General features: G+C 35.8%; 1 protein-coding gene across 2 annotated transcripts in view; it reads right to left on the bottom strand.

Annotated features, from left to right (window-relative positions):
• Positions 1 to 22,677, bottom strand: part of LOC129951214 (gamma-1-syntrophin) — a 290,397-nt gene that overhangs the window by 127,696 nt on the left and 140,024 nt on the right. Inside the window, exon 3 of one of the 2 annotated variants that reach the window (XM_056063254.1) lies at positions 6,159 to 6,223. In XM_056063254.1, coding sequence (XP_055919229.1) covers positions 6,159 to 6,218 — 60 coding nt within the window. In that variant the 5' untranslated portion in view covers positions 6,219 to 6,223. Of the gene's footprint in view, positions 1 to 6,158; positions 6,234 to 22,677 lie in introns of those variants that run through there. The other variant, XM_056063253.1, reaches the window with a different exon arrangement.

Raw genomic sequence — 22,677 nt, 5'->3', positions numbered from 1 at the left:
AATTAAATTGTTGGTGATAGTTTATTATGTTTTTAAAATAAAATATAAAATGTTCAATTGGAATAAAAAATTCATGAATAATTTAATAATATAATTTTTGCTACGCTGTCGAATAGAAAAATAAATTGTTTTTAATTTCGAAATGCAATATTTTTTGTGACAAAAAGTTTTATTTAAATTTTTGTATGAAATTTTTTTCTGAGCATCTTTCAGCTTTAAAGCTATCAACTACCAACTGTTCCAGGGACTTAGCAACGCATAAAAATTTTAAAATTAAATGAAAATTGGACAATTTTAGCAACCACAAATGAGGCACTTTTGGGTCGTCTTGAAGGAACTTCTTGTTTCTTGAAATGATCCGAATTCACATCAGAAATTCTTTTTAACATCGTTGATAAGCAGCATTTTTGTATTTGGAGCTGTGAAAATCCACAAACGGTTATTAAAAAACACACTCTTTTTCCATTATCAACGTGTGACTATTTTAGGCTGTCAGTTTGGTTGGGCTCGTGCAACTGTTACAGTAAATGAATCAATGGATTATTTTGGCCGAATAAACAAGACAAAACCATCGCAATTTTTCAAGAAGGATCACTGAAGTTTTGGTCAATGGTTATAAAAAATTTAATACCTTAATATTGAATTTTGTAGTACCCGGGTTACATGGTACAACATCCATTGCAATAATATATATAAGACGTGTGAGGTCATAAGGTGGCCTTCAGGCTTTTATTAGATTTGAAGCCCTCAAGATGGTTGCTATCTTTAAATACTTAAAGATAGCATATAAGCTCGATAATCGCTGTCAACCGAAACCAGGCACTGTCTAATAGAAAAGCGCGCCACGTGCATTCTCAAATGACTTTTGCAAGAGCTGTATGGATGAGAAGAATTAGGAAACAGTTCTTCACGTCCTCTGACATGCCTAGCAATAGCTCAAGATATATCTAGAAGACTTCTTCTATAATGATTTAAATGATCTCAATTCTGTTAACATAACCAGTCTTTAACGTTTCGTAAGGGACCCAAACTGGTTTCATTGAGTTAAGAAGAAAGCCTAAAGATTCATGTGGTATCACAATGGGCCATTTAACTGACCTATAAATGTGTCCTAATTCATCACGGACAGCCGCTTGAACCTATCCTAAACTAACTAATGGTTTTTCTGTTAAAACATATTGTAAATGCTTGTTTTAATACACTCCGCTTAAATTGAATAGACACCAAAATTGTTTAGGTTATGTTGTTCATTTCTTCCTAAAATTGAGCTTTAATTTATCGTTTGATGATGCTTACCGTTTGCGTTTGATGTTGAAAAAACAAATCAGAAAGAATAGTTCAAAAAGTACCGCCAATTTTTTTCTTGCTGTCTTTTTCAAAGCATATGATATGGAAAAATGCAATTTTTTTGTGTCAAGTGAATAGACGCACGAGTTTTGAGGTGATTGGCATACTAAATCAAAAGTTAAAGTGTTCGTTTTGTTTGATTAAATTTAAAAAAAATGGGTAGATCAAAAGCTTTGAATAGTGTCGAAATAGCTTAAATTGATTTCTTCAAAGAACAAGGACTGACCGGGAGTGCTATAGCTACCAAAATTGAACGGAGTTTTAAAGTTGTCTATTCTTAACTCAGAAATTAAAGTTCGTACGGGAAAAACATGAAAGGAGGTTAGAAAACGGCAACAACAGCAGTTGATTGACGATTGATTTTGAGAATTGCTTCCAATTTGTTCGACTCTGCGTAGAAAATCAAGTAAAAATCTGGTGTTACAGCAACTGTTTCAACAGTCCGCAGAGTAATAAATAGCGCGGATCGTATAAAAAGGTTAAAACTTCAAAAAAAAAAAAAACACCACTAAACGATCAACGAAAACGTATTCGTTTAGAATTTTCTAGACTCCATATGAGTTGGAACGGAGTTGAGTGGAGCAACGTAGTTTTTTTGTGGTGAAAAATAGTTCAACTTTGATGGCACCGATGGTTTCAATATTGTTTTCATGATTTTTAGAGCGTTATGAAAGTAGAGAAGGTTGATTTATGGTATGGGGAGCAGTTACCTACTACGGGACTGTTGATCTTGACTTCCGAACGTCAAAAATGACTGCAATTACATACAAAGGAACTTTAGGAAGAAATTTTACCAAAATTTCGGATATTTTTGGCCCCTATCCACAAGGCGCGAATTGTCAAAAGTTGGAAGCAGAACCAAAATGTTGAATTGCTTCAATGGTCACCATGCTCACCCAACCTGAAACCTGAACCTTATTGAAAATGTATGAGGGTGGTTGGTACGAAAAGTGTATCAATCTGGCCGTCAGTTTGGGGACAGAGAATCCCTTATTGCAGCTATTCAATTAGCGTTTAGTGAAATTTTGCTGGACTATTTAAAGATCATATACGATTCCATGCCAGACCGTATTAATGAAGTAATAAAGAATAATAAATACTAAAAATAACCAATACAAAAAATATTAAAAGAAAAACTTGTTTCATTTCATTTAAATTAAATTCGGTTGCGCAACATTCCCTTTGAAAACTAGGGCTTAGTGACTGACAACTCTCAACCATTCCGAACGGCAAATTTGAGGATGCACTTTTCATGACAAGAATTACTCTTGGAGGTGATACATTAAAACTCAAAGTTGGGAAAAAATTAACAACACACGCTTACAATTTATAAGTCTATTCAGTTGAAGCGGAGTGTATATCCTCAAGCATTAAATAATGCTGTTGTTATCCCTATTCCAAAGAAAAATAATTCATGTAAACCATCAAACTTAATAATTTCTGCCTTTTTTCGAAAAGTTTTTGAACGTTTGATGGCTAAACATGTTCTTCATATTCTTCATTTTAATACAAACATTTCTAAATGGCGCCCTTTTTTTCGCAAAAAAAAACAAAGTTATGAATCTGCTGTAATAAGATTAACATCTAATTTCTCTGCGGCACTTGAAAGATATGAGCTTGGTACTGTGTTTCTCTTAAAGTTTCAAAAAGCTTTTTTCAAAGTTTCTTAACCCACTATGAAGCGTTTAGTTAATCAATGAATATGATCAAAGTACTTCAGTACCTCAAGGGTCGATACTTTGACCACTCCTTTTTGCAATAATCATGTTGCTTATTTTTCCTGATTTTAATCTAATAGATAAATGACAAGTTCGCATAAATGACGACTTAGCCAATATTCATAGCTGGGATAGCTCTAATAAACTTCAGCTACATCCGTCAAAAACTCATAGTATGGTATTTTAAAGACCAAAATGTTAAGTTTACTATTAAATGATGTTTTAAATGATCAGGTTATTAAATATGTTAAAGAAGTTAAAGTCCATCAAACAGGCCAGCTGTTTAGGCATTGAATGAAACTCAAATAGGTGAAGTGTCCGATCTTTCGGAATTCAATCTAAATGGGTATAACTTAGTGCTAACTTTTTTCCTCATCATGGATTAGCAATGTATATAAGAAATGATGTTGCGTACCAAATCCAGCCACAATATCGTTTGTGCTCTAACACAAACTTCAATTTCTTGTGGTTAAAATTTACGGTAAATAAGCGCATTATCCACGCATGTTTTTTATATCGAAGTCCAAATCTGGACAGAAATTCAACTTTTAACAAATTTGATGCTCTGTTTGACTCCATTCAAAGAATTGTTGCCCATTGTCCTCACACTAAAATCGTCATTCAGACGATTTCAATGTACACAATTCTTCTTGGCTTTTCTGGCCAGTCAACACCAGAAGGAAGGTATGTTGAGATCTTTGCTGAGTTAAATTAAAATAACTCGATTGTTAAAGCCAATTTGTTTGCAGCACATTTTGTTGTTAATTCGACGCTACTAGATAGTTTCATGAGTCCTCCTGTTCTTGAGAGCGTAAATGATTCTATGGGACGAATCTTCTTTTGCAGTCGAAAGAGTGCTAAAAGACCATGATATACACAAATCCGCTGGCCAGATAGTATCTCACCAATTGTTCTGAAGAGGTGTTCTTCATCGATGGCAAAACCACTGCGTAAACTTTTCCATCTTTCCTACTCTACAGGGTTCTTTCCGAGTGTATGGAAAACTTTATTTGTCCAGCCTTTCCTTAAAATGGGCGAATCCTCCTTTCCCTCAAACTATCGTCCAATTGCACTTACGTCCCTACTTTCTAAGGTCTTGGAAACGCTGATTAATTTTCAGCTTAAGAAATATCTTGAAGAACAAAAGCTTCTTAATGACTGGCAGTATAGCTTTCGTTGCAATAGGTCCACTGGTGATCTCATGGTTCATCTCACCAAACAGTGGAACAAATCTTTACATCATTTTGGAGAAAGTAAGATTATTACACTAGATATTTCAAAAGCATTTTATAGAGTTTCGATCTTATCGAAAATGCGTGCTTTTGGTATTGATGAATCTCTTCTTCGTTGGATTAGAAATTACCTTTATACAAGTTGTATTAAATGGTTTCAAGTCTGAAATTCATGAAATAAATGCTGGTGTCCCTCAGGGCTCCGTTTTGTCTCTTACTTTCTTCCTTATATTCATGAACGATCTTTGTCTCTGTCAATTTTAATCCATTAAACTGTTTCGCCGACGACAGTACCCCTTAGATTTTCATATTCGTTTTTAGATTCTCATCTCTGTCATGCGAATGTGGAACTTCAACGGCAGCGTATGATAAGCTCATCAAATTCTGATCTCGACAGCATTGTACAATGGGGAATCAAAAACTGTATAATTTAATGCTTCGAAAGCTCAAAACTGTGTCCTGTCGTTAAAGCGTACCCCACCCCCGATACTTCCATCCATGTGCGGCACTTGCATCGAGGAAACTAATCAACTTTCAGTACTCGTTATGTGTATAACAGATATCCTCTTATTTATTGATCACATATTCGATATCGCCGAAAATGCTGCCAGGTGCTTAGGATTTCTTCGACGATGCAAGAAATTTTTTACTACAAAGCTTTTATCCGTCCAAAGCTTCAATATAATTCGCATATCTGGGCACGTGCCCCCAAAACAAGTTTAAATCTCTTAGATAGAATTCAAAAAAGAGCTTTAAAAATGATAGGCGACAGAACTATAATAAAAACATTTACATCGCTAGAACACCGTCGCAATGTTTCATGCCCTTCGTTGTTTTATAGATATTTTAACAAACAATGTTCTGTCGAATGAGCCAGTTGCATTCCACCCCTTAAACAATTCAGCCGTAATACTCGCACTTCTAGGAATGCTCATCAGTTTACCCTTGAGCTCAATTTCGGGCGTACTGTCATGTATTGAGATTCTTCCTTAAATCGCACATCGATTCGCTTTAGCCAAATCTGTTTTTCCCTCTTATTTTGATGTTCAGAACTTTAAGACCAATGTGCACCGGTATCTCCTTTTAAATCCTTCCCTATTTTCCTAACGCTCGCACTGTGTTTAAATAAAAACATATAAAGGGTACTAATAACCCCTTGAGTGCTTGCGAATTAAAAAAAAAAAGGCCAGGGTATTTAAAGGAAAACTTCAATTTTTCTCAATCTTGCAGATCCCTTTAATTGATTTTGCTGCACCCTGCACAAAAGATTGCTGGATTTTGCTGTTGTCAGGACATGAAATCTTCTTCTTTTTTGACCTTTTGATATTCGAAAAACTTCCTCGCATTTTTTCTTTCATCTAATTTTTAACTTTTTCCTGTCGAAATGTTCCTAAATAATTTGTTGTATTATGCAAGCACTATTTGTCAGCTTTAGAGTATTTGTGTGTAAGTCACGTATTACTGTATCTTAAATTTATGTGTGATTCTTGCTTAGCAAATTTATTTAATATCAATATCATGGTTAATTCTGAAATAAAAATAAAAAGACTAATTTTTTTAATATCTAAATGAAAAATGAAAAAATGGCTTGTTTTAAATTTTTTGGATTATTCAGTCATCTTCCTAAACAACATTTCCTAGGAACAAGAATTTTATTAAATGGTTCTTTAAGACAGTGGTAATTATTCGCTATAGAAATTATCTATCCAGAAAATTTGTTTTCAAGTTCATTGAATACTTTCCAAATATTCTATGTAAGGGTATTTTAATGGTACATTTTTATTCCCAATTACCAATTCGTTAAACTTAGGTAAACGTCAAAAAAAAAAATTGTCTATGTATATTTCCAACTTTTACTCACCTTCAAATTCTGATCCACTTTTTCCTCAATCGGAGTCGCCATTTTTGCATTGATCTTCATATTTCCTGAAAGCATATAAAGAACAAAAAAACGATTAATACCTGAATAAATCATCAATCAAAGTTCAAAATTTGAAACGATAAAAAAAAGGATAGAAATTCTTTCATTCCGTTTGACGAAACCTTTACATGCAATTTAATATGCAATGTCCAAGTATGGTTGTTATATCGCCTACCGCCACCATTTTAAACCAGCACATTTCATCCAATATTCAACTTCGTAAATATATTGAACTGTATCTGATCAAAAGGAAATTGCAAGCCAATCGAACCAAAAAGTCCTTATATCCTTTGGCTGATTGCTCTACATTATCCATACATGATTTTTCTGTTTCTGTTTTTATTGTATTATTGCATAAAAACTACATAATTGCATTGCAATTCTTTCCTTGCCTGGCAACAATCGGATTGAAATTTAATAACAATTCGTGCGAGGAATCCGTCGGATGAAGAATTCAAAAAAAAGGGAATAAAAAGCGCAGTATAAAAGGAATACTATAGGTAGGTATACCTTCCCATCCGGAACTGGAAGAGGGAACAAAATTAAACTTCACTGATCCAAAGATGGAAATTGAAAAGTGCACTCTTGTATGCGATTCATGATGGTTTTCATGTTGTATCTACGTTATACAAAAATACATCTATCTTCACACACACATTTTGCTAGTAATACACCACATGAAGTATGCTTTTATTCAATACTTGTCATGTTAAGGGTGATTGAGTGTTGGGGATATTTTGTATATTTTAATACACTCTGGATACAAATATTTATATACATAGGTATACAACACAAATTAATGCGTGATATTCAGTACGTATTTCATCGTTGTCAATGTTGCGGATTTTGTCACAACTAATTGGATTAATTAAGTACTGGGGGCGGGGATGAAGAAAAAAAAACGGAAACAACAATCGGCCAAGTATAAAGTTACAAATGGATTAATACTTCAAAAAATGAGGTAATTTACGTTAATTAAACGAAAATGAGATATTTTATATGGGAGCAGACTGAAATTTCAAACAATTTCCAACCGGAAATGTGAGAAAACTCAAACAGGAAAGTAAATTAGCTTTCAAGATGTTTTTTTTTCCTCTTTTAAATTGTAAAAGGAGATTAAAGGAAGAATGAAAGAATAAAAGAAAAGGTTATGTATTAAAATATAAGAAAAAACTGAATGAGAAAAATTCCTTTTTTGACATTTTCCATTACGAATTTTGTAGAATGTGGGTGTAACACTGAAAGTATCCATACATACATACATCGTCGTTAAAATGTTGTAATTTACAAAGAGAAAGAAAGAAATTTGAATTTTCCAACATGGCTCTTATGCGATCGATAGGTGGTCCACACAATATTCTTTTCTTTTAAGTTGTAAAATAAAGTAAACATACCAGCTGTCTAGCAAAACGCCTTCTTTAAAATAAATGTGGAGCAAACGATTAAAATGTGTTAAACAGTCAAATAATAAAAAAAAGTACGTATACGCCCTAGATGACCGTTTCGTGTTTTCGCTCTTAGCTAGATTTAAGATGGTGCTATTGCCGTATAAATATTGTAAAGGGTGTCCAGTGGGAATTTTTCAACTTTTGATTGCGATTATCAAGATACTAGTAGGCTGAGGTAATCAGGAAGGGTATTATTTAAAGCGGATTTGCGGAATTGGAAGTCGCCATTAGTAACTTGTCGGGAGGTCAACCATTGATATTGATTTTATATTTTTATTTTAACCTAGCCTGGGATCCAATTAGCGCCGGTCAAACGAGTTTTTGGTATCAAAACGGCGCACTAGTTTTGATACCAAAAACTCGTTTGACCTGTAATTGAAATGGACCGATTTATAGAGAAGCTTCATAGCGAAGCTTTTGTCGCATTGAGAAAAAAGATAAGGTCTCTAATCTTTGTCTCAGAAAGCTCATCAAGTTCGTGAAAGAATGCTTTACCAAAGTATTTCATTCTAGTGTTTGCCAAAGCATAACATTTGCAGAGGAAATAAATTGTCGTTTCACTTTCTCTTTGGTCGTACTACCTCATGGAAGGCAGTCTCCGTAGATTTGCTCTTAAGATAGAATGCTGAGAGATTTCGAGAGGTCGTCCAACTAGGATTTCTCTAATATGGTAATCAAGAATGCGCTCCAAGGTTTAAAGCACAAAAGATGTTAAGCTTATTGGTCTAAAATCCTTCGCGGATTCGTGACCTCGCCTACCCACTTTCGGGATAAAAACTACTTTGACCTGTCTCCACGACATGGGCACATGTTTGAGAAGGAGGCATCCTTTTTTTTAAATTTGTTTCAGCCATGGAGCTGCCACATAATGCAACTTTTGAAGCATAACATGGCAGTATGCCATCCATGCCTGGGAATTTATATGGAGAAAAAGTATTGATGGCCCACAAAATATTTTCTCTGGTTATAACGGTATTGACTTGCTCCACAAGAGCTACGTATAGCTCTGTGGTTTCAAGCGGTTCGTGGTTATCAATCTCGCAACCCGGAAAGTGCGCCTTCATCAGTAGCTCCAGAGATTCGGCTGGGGAGGCTGTCCAGGTTCCATCAGGCTTTTTTAAAAATGAAGGGTTACAACGTTTCCTTCGATAAAACTTTGCTGAGCCTTGCGGAGTCCTTTATGTTTTCGATTGTTTGACAGTATTCTCTCCAGCTTTGTCTTTTGGCTGATGACAATGCTTGCTTGTAAGTTTTAAGACAGTCTTTATACGGTTGGTAAAACTTATGTTTGTTTCAGATATTGAAAATTGTCTTCGTCATTTTCCTAAGACAGTTCTTTATTCCACCAAGAAGGAAGAGTTTTACGGCTATATTTAACTGGGCAAGAGACTCTAAAAGCTTTTCTTATAGAAGTTTCTCCTATTGATTCAGTGAGATTCGGTAAGTTGCTTTATTTGGAATTAGCAATTTGACTGAATTTTGTCCAGTCAGTTTTTTTGGGATTTCTGTAAATTGGAGGGTTTTTCGACTCGAAATTAATTTGAAAAAGAATCCACTTGTGATCCGAAAACGAATTCAAAGGGGAAACTCTCCAATTCTCCACCTATAAATTACGGTTGTTTACTAAAGTAACATCAAGTACATCCTCCCATCCATCATAATTTTCCGAGCTCGGAAAGACAAAAATGGGAGTATTGCCTCTTTTAAAAATGGTCATATTATTTCAATAATAAAATCAAAAAGTGACTCACCTCGTTCTTTGATCTCAGAACTTCCCCAAAGGGTAAGCCGAGCATTTAAGTCGCCTCCGATCAGAAGGTTTGCCTTTTTGATTTTATCTTCGGTTATGATTTTGCACACCTTCTCCGGAGGTGATGGTGCATTATGGGCTGAGTAAAAAGAGGCCGTTTATCCACAGTTCTTGGATAACGCCAATGTCGAAGTTTTCCTCCCTAAAGAAAACTCTCAGATTATCTGAAGCACACTTAGAGTGCATCAGATGAATCTGGATGACGTTCAGCGCGATTTTTAATTATTTTCAGCTGCAGAGCTGGGGCCCGGCAACTCGCTGGGGATCTCGACTCCGCTTATAACATCGTCAACCTTGACGTTGTCATCAGCTTTGTTGGTGTCTGTTCCCCGACTCTGCAGAATTTAAATTTTGGCATCCCTTATGCAAGAACTGAGTTTGTATTCGGTCTTTTCGAGAGCCCCTAGACTCTCATCGCTAATCCTCAGAAGGTAAGAGGCGCTGGTCTTCTGCGGTTTTTCTGCCTTAACTACAGCCCAATCGTACATGGCACCAGCGGATTTTGCCTCTAAAGACCGCGGATCAGGTCCTGTCCGCTTGGCTTTATGCTCATGAGCGGCAACCAAATGCGAGGCTTCGGTTGTCTAGGGATGTTCTTAGCTGAGATAAGCTTGAGCTTCAAGCCCTCCCAGTCATTGCTACCCTTAGCAGGGGCCAGACTCTCCACTGTTTGTAAAGAGCTCAACCACAACTGCTGACAACCTCACTAAGAGTACGCAGTTGCACTGCTCCAGAACATTGTGCTTTCACTGGCTTTGTCCGGTCGTCAAGCTTGCTCTTTTGCTGAGACGTGCAGATCTCTACCTGAGATCTGTTTAGCTTAACGGACTTTTCTCGGCTGGCCAGAAGATTGTTGTATTCATCAACAACCTTCTGGTACTTTATTTTATCTTGGGCGTCCCTCTCATGAATCACTCCGGTCTCTTCATTTTTGGCAATCTTGGCAAGAATGTGAGAGGCCGTTTTGAAGCTGTTCCTGAGAAGAGCGCCTTCTGATGGATTTTTGGTTCCTCGAGTTGCAATGCTACTCGAGGGTTTCGGTTTTGTATACGGTTTAGGAAGTATAGGAGTGCACTGCCAATACTTCCTGTGGTTTGGGGTTGCTCACAAGTGCTGGATCTACCAGCGCTAAATGAGCTCCCCTTCAAAGTCTACTGGCTGGACGCCAAGAGTTCATCCTCCAAGTCTGTGGATTGGTCCCACGAGTAGGTCGGAAAAAAGAGGTCAGCCCCGGCAGAGCCGATATACCGGGGTAAGGCAGAAGATAAGATGGACCCTTGCCTGCCAAGGCATCCGAATGAGCTTGTTAGCGACTGGTTTGCCTCCCAGCCTTTCATTTTGTGGGACGCTCACACCACCTCTGAAATTAGGGACCCCGTATGTATGGTCAGATTGCATTGCTAATGCTTGCTTACTATTAAAGAGTAGGAAACTTCAGCTATTCAACCTGACCTTAGCTGATCTCCATCTTGACAACGTGCAAGACAACTGTGGTGATCATTACCGCCCGGCACCCACTTGGAGGGTTTGAAACGAGAATTTTTACCAGGCTCCATAGTTATATAAAAATACATTAACTTAAAGATTATGTTCAAGACTGAAATTGTTAAGTACAATCTGTTGGCCGAAGACAAGAAGCAAAAGTACTATACTACTCGTATATAAAAGAAAATTACAATTAATTTATCGATGGGGATGCGATAAGGATATAAGAATTGAAATTAAATTAAAAGTCGGAAAAACAAATCTTAAATAAATGAATTTAATATGAATTAAAAAAAGTAATTAAAAATAAATAAGAGCAATAATTTCAAAAATTTAAACTAAGAGAATTATCAAGTTTTCAACAACACCAATATTAGATAAAAAAAATCGATGTTTAATATTTTTTAAATATACTGATTTAACTCGCTCACTTCTAAGGCCAGTAGGTAATTCATTAAAAAGACGAGGTGCAGTAACATTGTAAAAGATTGGCTTGAAATTGACTGCCCTAAATTCAATTCCACACTGTCATACCGACAGCGTTTTGTATGACACTAAATGATGGGAACTACAAAATTCATCCAGGACATAAACTTTTTGACTTTGGCATTCCATCTCTTGATTTCGAAACACATAAAATATAATTTTTCGTGAAGTGCATTGTTTATTTCTGCACACGTGTGAAGCTTACAGAAATTTTCAACTGTGAAGGTTTTCAGTCTTGAATACTTGGAACACAATGCAAAAATAAGTCACTGTCAGAAAGGAAGAGCAATGTTCTTGAAAATGTTCACCCTAAATGCAATTAAAGAGGTAATAGGTAACATTCTTTTGGATTTCAAAAGGCAAGTATATGTTCTTTACTCGAATTGTATAAAGCCGGAAAGTTTCACAGATAAATCACCTGTCTTTTATTGTTCCTTACCTTACCCCACATACTTGCTCGTGTCTTACAAAAATAATATTGATTTTAATTGTTCATCAAAAATGAGATAAGACACGTGATGAGAAACGACGTTCAACGTTCAACATTCAGCGGTTGATTTTTATCTTTATTACTCAATCATCGCCAACCTCACATCCTTACACTAGAAACGAGTACGACCCTAAAACTGGCGGCGGGCGGTGCTTATGTGAATAAAATTAAGCATCGAACAGCCATAACATAACACATTGTATCACTCATCCTGGATATTCCCGTTCTCGGGTTGTAGTGTAGCATAGCTGGTAGGTTAGTTATACACAACGACAGTCATTTGCGCATCCTTGTCTAGGAATTAAGGACACGCTGATATCCCATAAAATGCTTACGACTAAAATGTATTGCATGTCCTCATCGTTTTTCTATTTTTTGTGTCTTCCCCTATTTGTACGAGTATTTCAACTAGGATATACAAGGATTCAGTTTAGGGAACTGAGGAAATTGCTGGCCTCAGCTAGAGGCAGCCAACTCGTGATGATGGGAATGGGATTTAGGTTGGGGTTAAGCAAACGTGCTTACAGTGCTCTCACAATCACAACATAAATATTGTACCGGAGTACCGAGCACCCTCCTGAATTTATCCATAAACACTCGTTTGTTGGTAGGACTGTGAGTGTGAGTAGGAAAGGAGCTTTTTCCAAACATACTCGAACTCGGCAGACACAAATGTTTGTTGCTCTGGCAATGTGCCAATTGAACTGAACTATAGTTGGGTAATTTAGTTTCATTCTTTTTTATTCTTAACCATCCTTTTTTCGTTCCCATCAGGCACCGAAAACCCATCGCGTCTTCGTCCTTTTATTTCACACAGGACTATGTAGTTTGGATCTCAATAGAAATAACTTAACTTAAGGCGGCGAGTGAAAAAATAAAGAGGAATGAGTTAAACAAGACAAAAAGAACAACAACGACAAACGAACAAGGATACAAAAAAAACATCAAGAAAAAACTGAAACAAAACACAAGTTTTAGTGGAGAAAGTTTTTAATACTTAGTCGGTCGTGTATGGTATGAGAAGGAGGCTTCACGTTGGGCGCCAGATGAAAGTTCAAAGCAATTTCCCGGTGGACAGAAAAAAAAGACTGCCTCTTGTGCCTGAGGACTTTATGGAGTGAGTGCTTGATTATAGGGATTGCCCAATGAAAACCCCAAGGCAAAACAAAACATAAAGAGCCTAATGAAACATAGCTAGGCATGAGAAGTGCGAAGAGTATAGGTGGGTAGGTAGTTAGTTAGGTACCTAGTTATATTTTCTTAGCTTTTATTTGTTGTTTTTTTCTTACTTAATGGAAAATGACTTGAGATAAACAAAGTAAAGCGACAATAAACCTGCATTTTAAGCAGGTTGTTTTCCTTAAGAAGGAAGTGTAATCCCAATGTAATAACAACTGACGGATGCCTTTAGTATTTTAGGGTTCTTTTGGGTCTTGGAATTTTGTGTTTTTCTTCAACTTCCACGATGTTTATATTATTGTATATAAACTGGTCTGTTATAATTCTTAACAAACAAGGACCTTTTTTTTAAAGAGATGAAGAAACTTATCAACAAATTAACAACAAAAAAAAAACACAATTAACCGCACAAGTTTTGATAATGTTCTTTTATAAGATTTAATTTAAAAACTTCAATTTACATTTTAGTTCATTAAGAAGTTATTTAGTGCAAAAAGTTAAGATTACTCATTATATCTTGTTAAATTTTTGTTTGTCATTTGAAATTAATCATTCGAAAAGATATGTTCATCAAAAAGTATCCCAAGTGCGCAGGCTTTTGTTTATTCTTAAAATGATTATGAAATTAAGAAAATAGTTGAAATCCATTTGTTGAAATGTCTTTGTCTCGACATCAATTTAATTTTATTTGCACATCAAGTTGAATAGGAGAATTGGCATACATTTTCTTTAAAATAAGAATCAAACACATTTAACTAATATTTTGACACTTTGATTGACATCTTAGTTTGACATTTGTCAAATGATAGAGCTACTTACTTATAACCAAATGCAATGACAAACGTTTAATTAATATTATGACACTTTAAATGACAGTCAAATTTGACAGGTGACAAATGACAATGCTGCCAACTACAAAACAATTGCAATGACAAAAATTCAACTAATATTATGACTGCTCAGTTTGATATTTGTCAAATGCCAGCTCTTCCTACATAAAACCAACTGCAGTGGCATATATTCAATTAATAATATGTTACTTTAAATGACTGTTCAGTTTGCCAGGAGTTAAACGCCAGCTATAAACTTACAATTACAATGACAGATATTCAACTAAAATTATGGCATTTAAAATGAAAGCTGATTTGACAAGTTTTAATTTACAGCACTACTAACTTAGAACCAAATGAAATCCCAAACTCTCGAACAATATTATGACATTTGAAATGACACCCGAATTTGACAGCTGTCAAATGACAGTGCTACCAACTACAAAGCAATTGCAATAACAAACATTCTAATATAATGACATTTTTAATGACAGCTAAGTTTGACATATGTCAAATGCCAGCGCTACCAACTTGAAACTAATTGCAAAGACATACATTCAACTTATAATATGATAATTTAAATGACAGTTGGGTTTGACCGGTGTCAAATGCAAACTATAAACGTGAAACCAATTACAATGACAAATCTTCAACTAATATTATGACATTTCAAATGACAGCTGATTTGAAAGGTGTCAAGTGCCAGCGCTACTAACTTAAAACCAAATGCAATGCCAAACATTCAACCAATTCCACAGTTGCACAGAATAATTCCAATCCCTTTTTTAATTATATGTGGCTTAAATTCTCCCTAAATAAGCAAATCATTCACTACTGCTTAATTGATTGAAGCCCAAATTTAGACAGAGTAGTAGAGTAGTAAATAATTGTTTCATCCTATCCTCGCACTGAAATCGTTGTTACGGGCGATTTCAATGTACACAATTCTTCATGGCTTCAACATTCAGGCCGGACAACACCCGATAGAGTGTGTGCAGCAATCTTCGCTGAGTTGAACCACCTAACTCAGCTAGTCAGCGAGCCCACACAGATATCGCATGTTGAAGGTCGAGCAGAAAACACTCTTGACTTGTTTCTTACCTCTGACCCTGATAAGTACACTGTTAGTGTTCTATCTCCTCTAGGCACATCTGACCATTGTGTTATATCAGCAAATTTCTCGTGTCAAAACTGTTCAGTTAAAGAAAGAACTCCTAAGAGAACCGTTTGGCAATACGAGAAAGCCAACTGGGACGGTCTCAATAATTACTTCAGGATCTTTAACTGGTCACTGTGCTTCCTCGATAGTGACGTTGAAGCCAGCGCTGATATGATCACAAGTTTATCTCTCCTGGGTATGAGAACTTTTATACCAAACAGGGTTAAAAGTATCAGACCCAAGGAAAACGTTTGGTTTGATGCGAGCTGTAAAAAGATTATTAGGGTCAAAGAGGTTACTTTCCGTTGCTATAAAGTCAACCATACTGAGGAAAGTCGGAAAAAGTTCAAACAAGAATGGAAGGCCTGCAAACCCATATTCGACGGACCAAATTTTTGCATGACCAAAAGCTACGGGAAAAAATACTGTAATGTCCCAAAGGTAGTAAAAATGTTTGGTCATTTGTAAAAAACATGAGGAATTTTTTCTCTTCTTCGGTTCCTACGCTCGTTGTGAATGACACTCCATTTGTTAGCTCTTAAGAGAAAGCTAGTCTCTTTGCTAGGCAGTTCGCCGCCAATTCTACGCTGCCAGTGAGTTTTATGACTCCCCCTGTAATTGAGCGAGCTAGTGATTCTATGGGACCAATATTTTTCGCACTCGTACTGTGGCAAGAGTCCTTAGAGATCTAAACACACATAAATCCGCTGGTCCAGATGGTATCCCCGCTATTTTTCTGAAGAGGTGTTCAATCCAATACATTGTTTTCAGATGCACATCCCTCTTCTCCGACCTAAACAGCATTGTTCAATGGGGATTAAAAAACCGCGTGGAATTTAATGCTTCGAAAATCAAATGCTGTCTTGTATCGTTAAAGCGAGATATACTCCATTGCCATTATCCATGGATGGCACTTGCATCAATGAGACTGAACACCTCGATATTCTCGGTATGTGTGTCACCAACCACCTCTTGTGGAATGATCACATAAGCGATGTCGCCAAAAATGCCACAAGGTGTTTGGGTTTCCAAGAAATATTTCATCCCTTCTGATCTGGCTGTTATCTACAAGACTTACATACGTCCAAAGGTCGAGTATAACTCCCATCTCTGGGCTGGTGCTCCTGCACTTTACTTAAGCCTCTTGGATAGTATTGAACGTAGAGGAGGAAGGTCATTTACGTCACTTGAACATCGTCGAAATGTTTCTTGTATCACCCTGTTTTACCGTTATTTTAATGGTTTATGCTCTAGAGAAATAGCCTGCTGCATTCCACCACTTACACAGTTCAACCGTAATACTCGCGCTTCTAGGAATGCTCATCAATATATCCTCAAGCCCAACTTCGGCCGTACAGTCAAATACAGAGATTCGTTCTTTAGCCGCACTACGCGAATGTGGAATGCCTTGCCACACTCTGTCTTTCCCAGCTATTGCAATATTCAGGAATTAAAACCAATGTGCACCGACATCTTCTTTCAACCCCTCTCTCCCTTTCCTAGTGCTCACACTGTGTCTACATAATAAGGGTATTATATCCCTTTGAGTGTGCGCTTATTATAAAAAAAAATTGTTTGGATTTATTTCGGAAAATCTGAAATAACTTAAATTATCTTATGCTGACACAGGATTTTAAAAACTATACACAAATATATTTTAGAAGTTTGTGTTGTAAAGGTTTCTTTATTAAGTAACTTCTTTTTATGGCTTTTACGGTTCCCAACTTTTAGATATTATGACATGATTTTTACATTTGAAGTCAAGTGTTTTAATTATATTAAAAAGAACAAACAACACAATAATTGTGCTGCCTGCTTTTGTACCTATCATCGTAACCTATCTTTTTTTTTCTTGGCGTAAGGTAAATGTAGTTTTCATCTCTTAGGCTGGTAAACCTAGCCATACGGAACCCAAAGACTATAGACCCATTAGTCTAACATCGCTTACTTTGAAAACTTTTGAAAGGCTAATTGATATACACATCTGAAGCACCCTGAAACTGGACTTTTTTTTATTGGAATTTTAACATGCCTACATTAAAGGTAAAAGCGTTGAAATAGCATTGAATGACAAGAATTACACCCTTGAAACGTTCTTGGATATTGAGGGAGCCTTCAATAACGTGAAGAACGAAACAGTGAATCAAGCCTTGGACGACCACAAAGGCGAAAAGGCAATAACACAGTGTATAATGTGTATGCTCAGAAAAAGACAAATTTACTCTGAGCTAGCGGAAGAAAGGGTGAGAGTAACCACATCTATCAGGGGCACTCCTCAGGGTGGAGTTCTCGCACCGAACGGCGTACTCTCTAAATTGAAATCAAGTGGAGTAAGGATAACAGCCTACGCTGATGATCTTGCATTACTAGCGACTGGCAACTCCCTACCCACTATCAGTGAACAAACCGAATACGCCCTCTAGTTGGTAAGCAAATGGACTAGGAACTGTTGGCTGACAGTCAACCCAGCGAAAACAGATCTAGTGCTAATTACTAACAGGCGCAAAATCCCTTTTACGCAAAGTATCTCGGTGTGATCTTAAATAAGAAACTAAACTGGGGCCTGAACACCAAAGATACATAGATTCAAAAAGGCATCGATTGCCTTTTACTCCAGCAATAGAATTTTCAGGAAAACCTGGGTACCAAACCCTAAAATTATCAGAATGCATCATTCGGCAATAATTAGACCAATACTAACCTATGGTAATTTGGTATGGTGGAAAGCTTTAGAAAAGACCACGAACCTGAAAACTTTGACAAAAATTCAAAGACTTGCATGCACTGCCACTCAAACTGCGGGACTGGAAGTAATGCTCAATCTAATTCCCCTAAATCTGCGGCCAAAAGTGCCCTGAGACTTAGTCAAACTAAAGTCTAGATAAACAGTTCCATAGGACACGTCCATATCCTTCATAAAATTATGGGTCATAGTACTACAACAGACTATAAAATACCCGAACTTGATTTTTATAAAGCATTTCAGGCTGCCATCCCAAGCAGAGAGGTATGGACAAATAATATACCAAACTCCAGTAAGTCGTCAATAGCCATCTATACTGATGGCTCTAAAATGGACACTGGTGTAGGGGCAGGATTCTATTCTGAACCTCTCAAGTTAACCGCAACGCTTATGCTTCCAAACTACAGTAGCGTCTTCCAAGCGGACAACAGCTGCTAAAAAGGTATCAATGATGTCGATATCACGAGCTGATATCACCTTTTACATTGATAGCCAAACGGCAATAAAAGCGATTACTGCAATTGAGATAAAATAAAAGCTTGTTTCATGCTACCGCGAAGAGCTTAAGGTTCTTGGCGCACAACACAACAATAGACTCTGCTGGGTCCCAGGCCACACCGATATACTAGGCAACGAGAAAGCCGATGAATTAGCAAGATTAGGTTCAATGCTTGACTTTAGCCAAGCTTCAGCTAGTTAGCACCCCTACCTGTTATTTAAAACAGGAAATCTCAAAAAGAATGACTATCAAGACCGATGAAAGGTGGAACCTTCTTGACACCTGCGGCACTACAAGAAAGATCTAGCCCTGTTTTAAAACAAAAGAACGGAAAGAATTATGCAGCTACACAAGAGATCACTTCGATCTCTTGTGAGCATTATCACCGGACATAATCTTTTAGGTTATCATATGAAAAGATGAGAATCAGTTCAATTGATCTATGCAGAGGATGCGGTGATGAGAAAGAAACTGCTTGGCAACTATTTCTTCTTCGGGGATTTAGAAGAAATCTCTAGTACGCCAGGTACGAAAATTCTGAACTTCGTCAAAGCCTCTAAATGGCTTGACTATCTGAACACACACGTTTTTCTCATTAGCTTGGGTAGCAATACTTACGGGTATCACAATGGATCTGTATTGATCTAAGTGTGACGGTAAGGACATCAACTGTCAGCCCCTCAACGTAACCTACCTATCATTTGACTTTTTGATCAATTTCATTGTCAAATATAGATTCAAACGATGTTGTTTTGATAATAAATTCAAACATATTGGACATAGTCACAGGAGATATGAGAGAGTAGTCGTCAACAGAACATAACAAAAAGAAGCCTTTATTATGAATATCAAACAAAGTATCGTTTAATGGGATTTTCGAACTTGGTGAGACTTTGTCCGATATTCATGGTTCATGGTCATTAAAGGTTTTTAAGAGCACAAAAAAAAAAAAAAAAATGGACAAAACCCAAAACAAATGTATTTTTGGAATATCACAGAAAAAGTCAAAGTGAATGTGTAATTTTTCTAGAATGTATCGGATTTTGGGTTTTCGAGATTTTGGATTTTGGGATTTTCAGAATTAGTGTGGTAGTTTTTTGATTTTCTAGATTTTGAGTCTTTGAGCTTTTGGGGTTTTGGAATCAAAGGTTTCCACTATCTCTTCTTTAACTTCAAGTTTTTAAGTGCTCTGACTGTGTTTAATCATTGTAAGGGTATTGATATGTTTAGCGTGATGTAAATGCTGTTTGAATCATTACAAAGCTTTTTTCTAAAGTCCCTTTCATCTCAAATTCTGGTTAAACGAAATTGACAGTGAAGTTGAAATATGTAAAGCTTTAGAAATATGTCTGTCAAAGCTTGAAATCACTCCATTAAAAAACTCAACATTAGCTTTTTTACCATGTATGTATAAAAATTACAATCAAAGTACCTAAATTTCAAATGAAAATATCTTCGTCTTCATTAAAAAAGTATTCCTTATTCAAATATTATACATTTTTAAATGTGTATTATTATTTTTATCTTTATAAAATAATTTATGTATTTTCTGTGTGCTCTGTGTACTCTGTTCTGCAGAAGAAGAAGAAGTCTTCATTATTTTTTTTCCAGCGAAATTATTATCTTTTTCTTTCGTGTTGTTTCGTTTACATTCGTTTATGAGCAGATAATAAACTGAAATTTGAAAGTAAAATTACACACAAAATCCTCCCTCCTTGAAAAATTAACATCTGATGGTTATGGAATAAAATCTCAAAACCATTCGTTCCTTGTTGGATGGTTGTTGTGTAAGGATTCGTATAAGATTTTAAGACTTTATCAAAACTGAAGTCATGATTTTTATGTTTTTTTCTGTATTTTATTTTTAACATTTGGAGTTGCGGTTTGTAGCTAAAGAATTTATGTACATTTTTCCTTGAAAATAAATTTATTTCCATTAACAATGAACATTTTAACAAAAACGCTGATAACTTTCCACATAAGAAAAACAACAAATATTGAAAAGGACTTTTTTCTAAAACATTTGTGCGTTTCAAGAATAAAAGTGGATCAATCTACAAATGTATAAATATACATTTATATTGAGAATTGGGTTGAATGTAGATTCAAAGCATAAGCCCATTAATGTCCTTGAAAGTAATTTTCGCATATATATTCTGTGAGAGTATTTCACAAGGATATTCACATTAATTGTGTATCATTTCTCAAAGTATTTTCTATACATACATATATACATACAAGACTTAAGAGTATCTTCCTACATAATCTTTGTTAAGTGCTTGTAATTTGTATACCAAGCAACCAACATACTTATTTATTTGATAGATATCAAGTGTATATCTATTCTCTTATCTATATATCCAGATCAAGAATTCGTCCTTTTAGTCCTTAAATACTCACACTTGAAATGATGATTCTTATATTGATTTTCTTTTGATTTTACCAAAAATGATATGGTTTTTTGAAACTGATTTGGTTGCCTGTCAACTGTAAATTGGAATCATGAATAAATTGAGAAGATTTCAAGCCATTAATTTTTGAAGACAGATGAAGGCTAATGATAGAGTGAAAACTTTTCAAGGGAATAAAGGTATTTCTATAGTCAATGAATCATGATAAATTATATAAGATTAATTTTAAAACCTTGAACATCATGTAGTCAATAAAACTGTCTCCTTCTTCATGAATAAATGTATGAATGTTTTTATACTTTGGAAAAATTACTCAATAAGATTCTTGTTAATATTAAAGTTCATGAATTTTTAAATCTTTAAACATAAAATTGGTAAGACTTTAAAGTTTAGCTTTTAGGAACCAGTCTACAAATTGGATTTTGACAGTTACGAGATATTGAACGTACTTTGAATCACAGTAATTTATCTAACTTAGCAAATCTGTCAGTGTCAAAAGTGACAGCCAATACTTCAAAGAATCTTATTTAAAGAATTACGAATACGAAAATGTCAGCCAATTTGAAGTATCCGTGAAATGTCGCCAAAAATACTAAATTAGTTTTAAAAAGCTTCTTAAAACTGTCATTGTTAAATAAATTCGTGGTTTCAAGTTAATAGTGCTGGCATTTGATACCTGTCAAACTAAGTTGTCATTTAATGTGGCATAATATTAGTTAAATATATTTGTCATTGCAATTGTTTTGTAGTTGGTAGTACTGTCATTTGTCACCTGTCAAATTCGGCTGTCATTTCAAGTGTCATATTAATTTTTTTTTAATATAAACACACACTCAAGGAGATATTACTACCCTTATTATGCAGAGCGACAATGTGAGCACTAGGAAGAGGAGAGAGGGTTTAAAAGGAGATGTCAGTGCACATTGGTTTTGAATTCCTGAACATTGCAATGACTAGGAAAGACATAGTGTGGTAATGCATTCCACATTCGCGTAGTACGGCTAAAGAACGTATCTCTGTATTTGACAGTACGACCGAAGTATACTGATGAGCATTCCTAGAAGCGCGAGTATTACGGTTGAACTGTTTAAGGGGAGGAATGCAACTGGCTATTTCACTAGAGCATAAGCCGTTAAAATAACGGTAAAAAAGGGTCAGGCAAGAGACCTTACGATGATGTTCAAGCGAAGTAAATGAACTCATGATGATATTATCATCCATTAATTTAAATGCTCTATGTTCAATACTATCCAAGAGGCTTAAGTAAAGTGCAGGAGCACCAGCCCAGATATGGGAGTTATACTCAAGATTTGGACGTATATAAGTCTTGTAAATAACAGCCAGATCAGAGGGGGAGAAAAACTTCTTGCATCGCCTCAGAAAACCCAAACATCTTGCGGCATTTTTGGCGACATCGCGTATGTGATCGTTTCACAAAAGTTGGTTGGTGATACACATACCAAGAACATCGAGATGTTCAGTTTTCTCGATGCAAGTGCCATTTATGGATAATGGCAGGGGAGGTATATTTCGCTTTAACGATACAAGACAGCATTGCGTTTTCGAAGCATTAAATTCCACTCGGTTTCTTATTCCCCATTGTACAATGCTGTTTAGGTTGGAATTAAATGAGCTTATCATATTTTGTCGTTGCAGTTCCACATCCGAATAAGAGGGGTATGAATTTGAAAACGAATTTGAAAAGCTAAGAGTACTGTCGTCAGCGAAACAATGTATTGGATTAGATGTTGCAGACAAGAGATCATTAATAAAAATGAGAAAGAGTGTTGGCGATAAAACAGAGCCCTGGGGCACACCAGTATTTATTTTATGGTTTTCAGACTTGAATCCTCCAATACTACTTGTATTTAACGATCCGAAAGATTATTACTAATCCATTGAAGCAGGGATTCATGCAA

This window comes from Eupeodes corollae, chromosome 3 (genome assembly GCF_945859685.1).
Source record: "Eupeodes corollae chromosome 3, idEupCoro1.1, whole genome shotgun sequence".
Lineage (NCBI taxonomy): Eukaryota > Metazoa > Arthropoda > Insecta > Diptera > Syrphidae > Eupeodes > Eupeodes corollae.
This window is presented reverse-complemented; position numbering and strand designations above follow the sequence as displayed.